The sequence below is a fragment of the Cotesia typhae genome, unplaced genomic scaffold (genome assembly GCF_013202065.1).
Source record: "Cotesia typhae breed Kobodo isofemale line unplaced genomic scaffold, CoteBio_Ctyphae scaffold_13, whole genome shotgun sequence".
Taxonomy (NCBI): Eukaryota; Metazoa; Arthropoda; class Insecta; order Hymenoptera; family Braconidae; genus Cotesia; species Cotesia typhae.
The window spans coordinates 1,218,846-1,230,117 of record NW_027423774.1 but is presented as its reverse complement, the minus strand read 5'-3'; the positions used below and the strand labels follow the sequence as shown (position 1 = coordinate 1,230,117).

Below are 11,272 nucleotides of genomic sequence, written 5' to 3'. Positions count from 1 at the left end.
CCAAGATCAGATAGAACTGACACTTTACCAAAAAAACAAGTTCTATATATATATTCAAGATTTCAGATTTTATTTTAACAAAAATCAACTTAAAAAAATTGGAATAATAGAATCCGGATAAATTTTATTTTTATATGTTAAAAATAAAATAAAAATCTGAACCAACTTTGAATAAATTAATCGATTGTGTTATGTATACATATCATAAGCATGTGTAGGTATATTACTTACATTGTATAGTTTGTTTCTACGTGTCAACATTGAAAAAGCGCCAACTTCACTCTGTCGAAACATAATCTCCTCACACAACATTAATTTGTACATCACATACACATGATATGATGATTCACTTACACATACTCCTGATGTAATACGAAAACGTTGTGTCGTGAATTATTGTGGACATTGTAGGTGATTGAAATTGAATTGTGCAGTCGGCGTGGCGCGGCTTCATCAACAATTAACGTCACACCATGGTAAATTATATTTATTATTCTTACATATTTATTCAATCCTAAACAATTTCATTACAAATTAACCTTTCAACAACAATGCACTTCTTTAATAATCACCAACAATGTTTATCATCGATTTCTAATAATTGATCTGACAATTTGTCGCAAAAATCACAATAAATTTATGGATAATTTTATGATGTAATTAACTGTATAATTAATTGCATAAATAATAAAATTTTTAATAATGTTTTACAGGGAAGATTAAAATGGAGCGCAGTAATAGGACTGTTATTTTTCATCCTAGAACTAGATGCCTTTTATGTTCCTGGAGTAGCTCCGGTTGAATTTAAAAAAGGGCAAAAGATAAATGTCAAGGCTGTAAAAATGACCAGTACGCGTACGCAATTACCGTACGAGTATTATTCATTGGATTTTTGTAGACCAAAAAATGGAACTGTCGTCTACATGTCTGAAAACTTGGGTGAAGTCCTCCGAGGTGATCGGTAAGTTTATTTTTTTATTTATTCAATATTATTCTGTATCATATCAAGCGAATTATTCCTAATTTTAATTATTTATATTTTTTCAAACAGAATTGTCAACACTCCGTATGAAGTAGCTATGGGGACTGATGTAAGTTGCAGATTGTTATGTCATACGCCGCAAAAACCTATGAATTGGAACGAAAAAGAATCCAAAACTGTAATCGAACGAATACAACATGAGTATACGGTTCATTTGTAGGTTTAATAATTTTTCAATCGTATCATTGTTTTAAATTTGAATTAAATTATTAATTTATTGTCAACATTGCAGATTAATAGATAATCTGCCTGCAGCTACTAAAAAAATCCACAAAAACGATAATGATAATGATGTAGTTTATTATGGCTATCGGCTCGGTGGTGTTAAAGGCGATCAAGTATTCATAAATAATTTTCTTAAGCTCAAACTTAGTTATCATAAACATGGAGAGTAAGTAGTAATATAATTTATAATAATAAAGGAGTAATAATTAGTTGTTATGAAATTTGTTCCATCATTTAAATTAAATCATTATTTAATGATAATTTTATTAATCTTACAGCAATGAATTTAGAGTAATCGGTTTCGAAGTTGATGCAAGATCTGTTGATTTCAGCGAAGTAGAATTTAAAGACAATGATTGTCAACCACCGGGAGACATTTCTCCACAATACGTTAATCCAAAAGGAACAAGACTTTTATTTTTATACTCTGTTGAGTGGATTGAATCAGATATCAGCTGGGCTAGCAGATGGGATGTTTATTTGGGAATAAATGATGTTAAGATACATTGGTTTTCAATTATTAATTCTCTTGTTGTTGTATTCTTTTTATCAGGTAATGTAAATATAAATTTTAAATTTAGAAAAATAAAACACGTGTATTTAATATATATGTGTATATTTATATTAGGTAATCAAAGCAGCTGTTTAAATTGCACGACCCATGATGCGAAGCATTAGAGAGTGCTTTACGATCGAAAAATTTTTTTTGCCTCATCTTGGCATTTATTTTTATTATTATAGCCTTGTTAGTTCATGGAATCAATATATTTTGCATACTATTGTCAAGATTATTTAATCGAGATTAATTCCATATTTTTTAAAAATTTATTTAGTGCAATAGAAACGGAAATAAACATTAAAATAGGTCAAAAAATTTTTCTGCCTGTCATTGATAATTAAATGAGCATTATGAGTCGTGCACTTTTGGATTTTCCAAATTTTTTTCCACATAAAATTAATTACTAATATCAATTTATTAGGAATTCTTACGATGATTATGGTAAGAACATTACGAAGAGATATCGCCCGTTATAATGCAGGCGATTGTGACAGTCTAGCCAGCTTGGATGAATCAATTGAAGAAACAGGTTGGAAATTAGTCCACGGCGATGTATTCAGACCACCCACTAATTCCCGTCTTTTTGCTGCCGTTATTGGGAGCGGAATTCAAATATTTTTCATGGCGCTTATTACAATATGTACGATATATATATTACTAATTATTAATTACTTTATGGTTATTTATAAAAATTTGAATTTAATTTCTTTATAATCTTTTTTTTTTTTTTTTTTTTTTTTTTGCAGTCTTCGCCATGTTAGGAATGCTTTCGCCGGCTAGTAGAGGAGCACTTGCTACATGTGCAATTTTTTTTTACGCCTTTTCTGGGTTAGTCGCCGGTTATTTTTCAGCACGGTTGTACAAAACAATACGTGGAAGACAATGGAAACGTGCTGCACTCTTAACAGCAACATTCTATCCTGGAATTGTATTTGGTACATGCTTCTTCCTTAATTTTTTCATTTGGGGAAAACACAGTTCCGGTGCAGTACCATTCACGACAATGTTATCACTACTGTGTCTTTGGTTTGGTATTTCTCTTCCACTTGTTTACCTCGGATATTTCTTTGGATATAGAAAACAACCATTTACACATCCAGTGAGAACTAATCAAATCCCGAGACAAGTACCCGATCAATTATGGTACATGAATCCAATTTTATGGTAAGTTATTCGATATTATATTATTTATATTAAACACATTATTAACATTAATAAACAAAATTGATATTAAAATTAATTAAATTATTTTTAGTACACTGATGGCTGGAATATTACCATTTGGAGCAGTATTTATTGAATTATTTTTCATTTTAACTGCACTATGGGAAAATCGATTTTATTATCTCTTTGGCTTCCTATTCCTTGTATTCTGTATTCTAGTTATTTCATGTTCACAAATATCAATAGTAATGGTTTACTTTCAACTATGCGGAGAGGTATGTATTTTCTAATAATTTTATTTAATAATTATTTTCTTACATATTAAAATTGCAATTAAACATTATTTAATTAACTGTACACAGGATTACAGGTGGTGGTGGAGAAGTTTTATTGTAAGTGGCGGTTCAGCTGTTTACGTATTTGCCTATTCAGTTTTTTATTTTATGACAAAACTTGAAATTACCGAATTAGTGCCAACGTTAATGTATTTTGGATATACTGGATTAATGGTTTTGACATTTTGGTTGCTTACCGGAACAATAGGATTCTTTGCTGCGTATGCATTTATTCGAAAAATTTATGCTGCGGTAAAGATTGACTAGTCGTTAATTTCTTCATAGATGTCTTTTTCTTACAATTAAAAAAAATAATAATAATAATAATTAAAACAGAGACAATTTTCTATTAATATTGATATGTGTGAAAACGTATCCTGCCTAATTTTTGGCAATCGAATAAATATATCAAGTGAATGAGAGAATGTATGATATAAGTATAATTAATAAAATATAAAAATAATTCCTTAGTTTAGTTTATATAAATTTAATATATATTTGTAAGAAAAACAAAACTAAAAATTTTCCAAAACACAAAATCGGTTAAATTATTTCTTTGGTGCTTTGATGAAAAGTTAAAAAAATAGATTTAAATAAAACAAAACAATTGCCATCTTTGGTACTTACAATGTATGAATTAAACGCATAAGTAATCTTATTTAAAAATGGTATATTTTATTTTAAGTTTATTAACATATAAGCGTATGTAAGTAAGTACGATGTAAAATTGATAATAATGTAGACAATATCAGTATTTTAATTACGAAAAATCTGATTAATGATTTAATGTACAGAGCTTTGTTAAAAAATGAGAGATCATTATTTATTTACATCCAATTATTGATGATAATGTTCAGTGTAGTTTTAAAAAGTGATGACGGCGGTTCATTTTTTGCTTGACTCGAAACAGAAGATAAAAAACGATACATATTCCACCTACAGTGTATATTAAAATAATTGTATTCTCAACGGGCATGTAACATTTTGATAAAGCGTAATTGTTTGGTGTAAAAACTCCCTAAAATAAAATATTATAAAGTATGTGTAATAAAAAATAATTACTTAATTACTGACATTAGTTATTTATTTATTTACCATTAAAAATGACGGATTATTTTTATTTCTCCAACTGTATGAAGGAATTGTGATTTCTAGAGTGTCTTCACCATGTAATTGTCTGCAGCCGTGATGTGTATGACCATCAATAATAAGCCTTGGATTCAATAACTCCAAAAGCTTTGTGTATTATTTTTTTTTTCTTAGTAAAAATTAATACTCGAAAATCTATGATAATAAATTAATGTTAAAAAGAGCTACCTGTTCAGAAGACTCTTTTGAAACACAATCCCACCGCTCACGAAATTTAATGTTTTTTATTTCATCTGGAGCTTGATCTGGTTCTCTACATGGAGCATCAGACTCTCGATACATTGGAAAGTGCTGAATAGAATTTTTTAAAAGTAAAATATGAAAAAATTTCATTTGAAAATTTATCAAGTAAAATAGAAAATAAAAAATGCATGCAATAAACATACTTGAAGTAAAATTGGCCGACTGTATCTTTCAATTATAGTTTTTCCAGACTTAGTACAATCACTTTTGATTCCTTTGGCGCATTTTAATTGTTCTGTTAAAAATAATAATTGGTATGTATTTAAAATAATTTTTTTCTCTTTAATAAATTCAATTTATACTTGATATTTCGTAAATTTTAACTTTAGCTGGCCTGCAAAGAAAACATCCATCTCCTTCGAACGCCATGCTATTGATAAGTATAAAATGAGTTCCTCGGACACTGACTCTTTTGACGTTTGGTGATTTCATACTATTGATAAATCGTTGATTTTTATAAGGTGTTATTGCTGAAAAAATAATATTTAACAATAAAATATTTTAAATACAACTAGCAAAAAAATAGCTATTTTTTGAAAGTGAGAACCACATTATTTTGCGCCATAAAATCAATCCTGAATAAAAAAAAGTATTGACTAGAAAACCAATACTTTTTTCTTTGTCTCAATGCTTTTTTTTAATCAGGGAAAATAAATGTATATATTATTTTCAATTCAAAAAATCGACATAGGAAAAAAAATCCCGATATGTCGATTTTTCGATTTTTTATAACCAGGAGCAGGGTAAATCTCACTTCCAAACAAGTTACCAGAAAATTATTGATTCTCAGACCATAGTGAAAACCCATGTCATGATTTCCGGCGAGTACATAAGAATAAGTATTCTTCGGAACAGAAAAAAGGGAATGAAATCTGTTGACATAAGTTTGGAATTCATCTTCACTACTTCGAGCTCCTTCATCAAATATATCTCCTGTTTAAAAATAAAATCTACATTACTTATCAGGTGAAAATGTAATAGGTTTAGTAAATTACAAACCCAAAAAAAAAACAATTTCAGGTTTATGAAGAACCATTGATGTTTCGAAAGTCCTGTACATTTGCCATTCTCTGAAATATTAGTTATTTAAAAGAATTTTTTTTTTTAATTAATTATTCGTAACATTAAGTGAGTTGATTGATACATACCTTCTAAGCTTATCAAACCAATGTCCAGTTTTAGATCCTAATAAATGAGTATCTGCTATAAACATTATTTTTACCGGCTTCTCCTCTTGTATGCTTGGTTTGATTGAAGGATCTGCTTTAAAGCTGTTGATATCTGGCCATGAGCACTAAAAAATAAAAATAAATATAAAATTATTAAAGATAGATTAATACAATTTTAATCTTACCTGTGCAAGGACAACATAGTAAATTAGATATTCGCAGTAAATTAAAAGACAAAGAACAGCAATAAAAGCTTCGAGTAAATGGTGTTTATATGATCGCTTATTCATTCCCAACATTGATAAATAAAATTTTTTGTATCACAATATATAGATACGTTTACCATTCAATAAATAATAATAATAAAAAAAAAAAAAAAAAAAAAAAAAACACTCTGTTTAATATTTTGCCACATAAAAAATTATTATTTTTCATAAGATAGTAAATCGATCACATTCAATAAATTTTGTTAGTATTTTCGTTTTAGTTTGAGCCAAAATAATTTTAAATGATTTAATTGAATTCGAGGATGTAAATAATGCATTGATAACTGTATTTGCATACAATTTTTGTAATAATGCAGATAAAAGTAATTATATTTATGACACTGAAGTTGACAGATATTCAAAATTTTTTAGCAATTAAATTATTATAAAAATATTTAATTAAAAAGTTCCACATGTGAAAATTAATAAAAATTACAAGTGAAAATTTTTAGAAGCATTTTTTTATTTGTAATTAATTTAATAAAAAAATTTTTTAAATTAACAGCTGACGGCTAACTTCATCAGTATTACAGATGTTTATATCTATCCTTCTCTTGAAGCGTTTAAGGCGCCAAAATTTCTGATATTCAAAAATAAAATAATAAAACAATCTTTATTTGACGAGTTTTATTTTATTCTAACAAAAGAGAAAAAAAAAAACATTACATAATTTATATGTATAATACGATTGCCTTACAATTAATCTGTTTAAATCATTATTATTCAATGAACAGATAAGAAACTTTTTGAATCACCATTTATTTACAATATTTATATATTCCGCATTGTAAGTATATATGTGTGGAGGTGTAGAATGAATACCTGTACTTAAAACACGTAAAAAAATAAAACAAATGTTAACATAATTACAGATAATGATTAAATTTTTAATCATTTACAGGTGGCGAATAATTTAATAGGCATTCCGCTAACTCTTGGTCACTTATTTTTGATATCCGAGAGCGCATTTTGCTCGCTAATGAAGACGTATCACGTAAAAACATTGCTGAATGATGGATAGCAATCATATACATCAAGGGACACCATTCTTTTCTTATTGTTTTTCTTACTAAAGCTGTCAAATATGACTCTATTAACGATACGTCTTGCTCAAGTGGATATAAATATTCCTCAATAGGACAAGCCAATTTTTCTGGGGATAATCTCAAGTATCTGAGAGCTCCAGCGTGTTCAGACCACAATAATTTTCTGTAATGTACATCATGTCGCTGAGCTATTGGTACTAGCAAACAAATTGCGAATCCTTCATCACCATAAGAATTAGCAACAAAACACTCGCATATTGATGTGAAGACATCGTTGAATGAGCTAACACCAGGTAAGTCGTTTGAAAAATTGAATCGTTTGTAATATTTACTTATTAATTCAAACGTAGCTCGTTTTAGTAAAAAAGATACATTATCATTTAAATAAACTGTATCACAAAAGTAAACGAGAACCAATCTTGAAAATCTGATTGTTGGAGCTAAGCTGTAAAAAACTTCACGCATAGCTAATTCCAAGCTTAATACAACAGTTATTTTTATTGTATCATCCTCATTCCAGCCGATTTTATTTTTGTGATTAGAATAAGCATCGACTAGCGGCATGTACGGCCAATCTTGAGGCATCGCAGCTTCATTCCAGCAATTTTTTGACGTAATGTATTGCTTGTAAATATTAGAAATATTATTTGGCAATTTAAGGGTAATATTTTCACCCCCAGTATTTAATTTCATTGTATTTAAATCTTCGGCAAGTCGATCAACTGCTAATCTTTCATTAGAAAGAACAATGTCAAGAACTTCATTTACGGCGCGAGAAGCATCTGCTGGTAATGTTGATATTAATTTTACAGCTATTTTCCAAATAATTTCATTTATCAAATCACTAGTTGGAAATTTTGCACAAGCTCTAACAATAGTCGTAATAAAAAATAATTCTGCTCGGGTGTACCAACTGTATTCTAGCGACCAATCGTAGTTCACCAATTGTCGAAAATATTTAATTACATCCGGGTTTTGAATAATCTTTTCGAATTTATGGAACTTTGATGATTTTATCATTGCATCACAGAGTGTTGCCAAAAATAGAAAACAACAGTTTAATGATACAGCTGGCTGGACTTCACCATCTTGAGTAAGGACTCCTATGCTCGGAAGTGATGATGGATCTCTTTCACTTGCTGGTAAGCAGGTACTCAGTAAATTAGAGCAGGAGCAAATGTTGCTAAAAATTTTAGGATTATTCGTCCATTCAGTTTTTAATGGAGATAAATCATTGAGTGATGTTAACGTCACAGCAACAAGCTTCGTAGTACTCCACGTGACTGAAGAAACTTTAGCTAGTTGTGTACTCCATTTGGTCAACAGTGTAGATATAGTAGGTCTTAAGCTTTCTTCACGAGAAGAAAGAGCTACAAGCGCAGCAGCGTATTCGCAAGACAGTTCAGAGGCACTTGTCAGGTCATGATTGCTTAATAAAAGCTGCAATTGTGAACCTAAAATTAATTTTGCTCCGGAAATGCTGTCTGCAGCGACGTTATTGTTACAGATTAATCGCCACAAACGCAAAGCTTCGATGGCCAGCCGAAGTCCCGCTTCACCTGCATCACTGTTGGTGTACGACAGAAAATAATGAATTATTTTCAAATTATTGAGACGATCTGCGACGGGTCTTCCACCATATTCCACCAGTATTCGACACAATCTAACTGCTGTGACATTGGGAACTCCGTAAGCCTTTTCAGTATCAAGAGTTACAAGTCGTTCAGTAGTCAATGGCACGAAATTTTTGACAATGGTATCCAATAATTGGGGAGTCGTAGCAATATTCAAAGCGGTTATGCGTGAATGTCGAGCCAGACGAATTAATATTTCCAAAGCTGATGTTACTCCCACAGGAGGTGGTTGTAGTTCACTCAATATATATCTGATACGTAAAATAATATCTGATCTCATGATAGCAGCAATACTGTCTAGTTGTGCTAGCTGATGATCTTTCAGAGTGCTTATGTCCTCAACATCGTGTTTAGGTGCCGGTAATTCAGGAACTAAACAATTTCCGTCAGGATATTCCCATCCACAAAGTCTATCCATACAAATTTCATCAGCTTCACTACATAAAAATGCTCTAAACGCTTGTAGAGTTGCAGTAATAACCGCAACAGATTTATCATCTAATGAAAATCTCAATAATAAAATAATATTTCTTTGACTTAAAGCACCAAGAGGTGGAGGATTTAATACCTTGTCGTACCAACCTTTACGACTTTTTTCCATAATATTACCTAAAGTAGTCAGTGCTGTGCAACGATGCTGTTGAGTTGAAGACCGACTGAGCTGTAATAACTCTTGAAGCGTATAACCTGGACGATCGGGCTCATCGCCGTGATTGTGCAAGCCTTTATTTAATAATTCATCGTCTTTGAAAGGTAAAAGTAAACCATTGAAGTCAAAACGTGCATTATAAGGTTCGTCTGGTGTCGATTCACCATCTTTACTAGGCTCTATTTCTTTCATCCATTCCAATTTTTCTGGTTCCACTTTATCCATATGAACCCAACCTTTGTCTGATGCTTGCTCAACGATTTCTGTCACTGGAGCTGGCGGCTCTGGAGGTATTGGCTCGCATTCCATTTTATTAACGTCGTCTTTAGGATCAGGCTTTATCGTTTTTAGTTCTACAACTTTAATTTTACATTTTGAGCTTGCAGGTTTTTTTCTAGCTCGAAGAAATTCTAATAATTTAGGGTTCAAGGTACTTTCTAATCGTTCTTTTTCTTTTAAAATCTCTTCTTTTGTCATACTATTTAACTTTTCAACATTACTTTTATGAATTTCTGAACGTACAGAATCTTGTATTGAATCACTTAAATTACTATCAATAATTTTATCATCATTTTTACTTGCTACCGCCTCATTTAATTCATCATTGATCAAGCTAGTTTGATAAAATAAACTATTGGAACTATCAGCAGATGTTTTATGATCGATTTTAAAAACTGATGGAAATCCAGTTTGGTTTTCAAGACTATCCATGTGTTTAAGTGATTTTTGATCACTAGATTTATATTTTTTCTCTACTATATTCCCTAACAAAGGTTTATAAACATCCAAAGGAACATGCCGAACTGGATCAAGTAACTTAGATGTAGATACATTGGGAACATCTTTTGAAGACTGCCCACTACTTATATTTTCATCAGATTGAAGTTGAGCAATTTTTTCTGCTGACTTTAATGCTTTAAGTTCAGCAAATTTTGATCGAAATTTAATATCTGATTGTTTATTGTCTTCATTTGTTAATTTCACAATTGCTTCTTTGTGTTGAGTTCGTAAATTAATAACCTTTGCTGATGGCTTTTGATGAGATTTAATAAACTCTTCCTGCATCCGAAAGAGTTCTTCCTCACCATCACCAGGCTTAGGTCGTTTAATAGGTGAAAAATCTTCCATTTTTTATATTGCTTTATCGCTTTGTTGTCTGTAAGAACATGAATAAATTTTAGTAAATAAAGGAGTTTTATTTTTATTATCATCTGGTGTTTTACAAAAAGTATATATAAATATAAATTAGCATCAATTGAGTGAATTAACTGTTTAGCTTATAAAAAGATATTTATTTTAAAAAAAGCATTGTAATGAATTGAAATATTTTTTTTGTAAGCTATTCTAAGATTGATGAAAAATAAAATTGTACAATTACCTTAAAGAAATAAACAATTTTCTTTAATATTTTGCTTTTGTTATAATTTTTTTTTTTATTATTTCGATAACAATATTTAAATAGTATAGGTTAAACCGCGTGCAATCACACAACGCAGCTCACTCCGAAGTACATACTGAAGTTGACAGATGTTAAAAATTTTTTTAGAATTTTATAGCAATTAAATTAATATAAAAATAATTAATTAAAAAGTTCTACATGTAAAAATTAATAAAAATTACAAGTGAAAATTTTTAGAAGCATTTTTTTTTGTAATTGATTTGCTAAAAAAATTTTTTAGATTGACAGCTGACGGCTAACTTCAGTATTATTGAAAGTCGCAGAGTTCCGACATTTTTTACTGTAAAAAAAAAATGAAAAATTATAAGAACTAAAGAAGAAAATGCTTAGGA

General features: G+C 29.8%; 3 protein-coding genes across 3 annotated transcripts; 1 reads left to right on the top strand and 2 right to left on the bottom strand.

The window, feature by feature from the left end:
* The first annotated feature begins 64 nt into the window (after nt 1-64).
* Nucleotides 65-3,795, top strand: Tm9sf4 (transmembrane 9 superfamily protein member 4). The gene is made up of 9 exons (XM_074254553.1): nt 65-476; nt 714-961; nt 1,052-1,198; nt 1,275-1,433; nt 1,546-1,820; nt 2,248-2,466; nt 2,573-2,990; nt 3,082-3,265; nt 3,353-3,795. The coding sequence occupies exons 1-9, from the start codon at nt 474-476 to the stop codon at nt 3,590-3,592; spliced, it is 1,893 nt and encodes a 630-aa protein (XP_074110654.1). The 5' UTR covers nt 65-473; the 3' UTR covers nt 3,593-3,795.
* Nucleotides 3,796-3,951: 156 nt separating this feature from the next.
* Nucleotides 3,952-6,399, bottom strand: Pgap5 (Per1-like protein PGAP5). The gene is made up of 9 exons (XM_074254558.1): nt 6,072-6,399; nt 5,866-6,011; nt 5,717-5,787; nt 5,510-5,650; nt 5,020-5,187; nt 4,861-4,952; nt 4,643-4,765; nt 4,421-4,561; nt 3,952-4,343 (listed from the first exon to the last, which is right to left on the bottom strand). The coding sequence occupies exons 1-9, from the start codon at nt 6,183-6,185 to the stop codon at nt 4,179-4,181; spliced, it is 1,161 nt and encodes a 386-aa protein (XP_074110659.1). The 5' UTR covers nt 6,186-6,399; the 3' UTR covers nt 3,952-4,178.
* Nucleotides 6,400-6,764: 365 nt separating this feature from the next.
* Nucleotides 6,765-11,213, bottom strand: LOC141534911 (RNA polymerase II-associated protein 1). The gene is made up of 2 exons (XM_074254552.1): nt 10,860-11,213; nt 6,765-10,637 (listed from the first exon to the last, which is right to left on the bottom strand). Exon 2 carries the CDS (start codon nt 10,607-10,609, stop codon nt 7,040-7,042), a length of 3,570 nt encoding a protein of 1,189 aa, XP_074110653.1. The 5' UTR covers nt 10,610-10,637; nt 10,860-11,213; the 3' UTR covers nt 6,765-7,039.
* Nucleotides 11,214-11,272: the final 59 nt, after the last annotated feature.

Excerpts from the sequence above, each read along its gene's own strand:
- Pgap5 (XM_074254558.1), bottom strand. The coding sequence starts at position 6,185 with ATGTTGGGAATGAATAAGCGATCATATAAACACCATTTACTCGAAGCT. Across the intron at positions 5,788-5,865 it reads TGGTTTGATAAGCTTAGAAG|AGAATGGCAAATGTACAGGA; the intron begins GTATGTATCAAT and ends CTAATATTTCAG. Across the intron at positions 5,188-5,509 it reads TGACATGGGTTTTCACTATG|CAATAACACCTTATAAAAAT; the intron begins GTCTGAGAATCA and ends TTATTTTTTCAG.
- Tm9sf4 (XM_074254553.1), top strand. Across the intron at positions 1,434-1,545 it reads AGTTATCATAAACATGGAGA|CAATGAATTTAGAGTAATCG; the intron begins GTAAGTAGTAAT and ends TTAATCTTACAG. Across the intron at positions 2,467-2,572 it reads CATGGCGCTTATTACAATAT|TCTTCGCCATGTTAGGAATG; the intron begins GTACGATATATA and ends TTTTTTTTGCAG.
- LOC141534911 (XM_074254552.1), bottom strand. The coding sequence starts at position 10,609 with ATGGAAGATTTTTCACCTATTAAACGACCTAAGCCTGGTGATGGTGAG.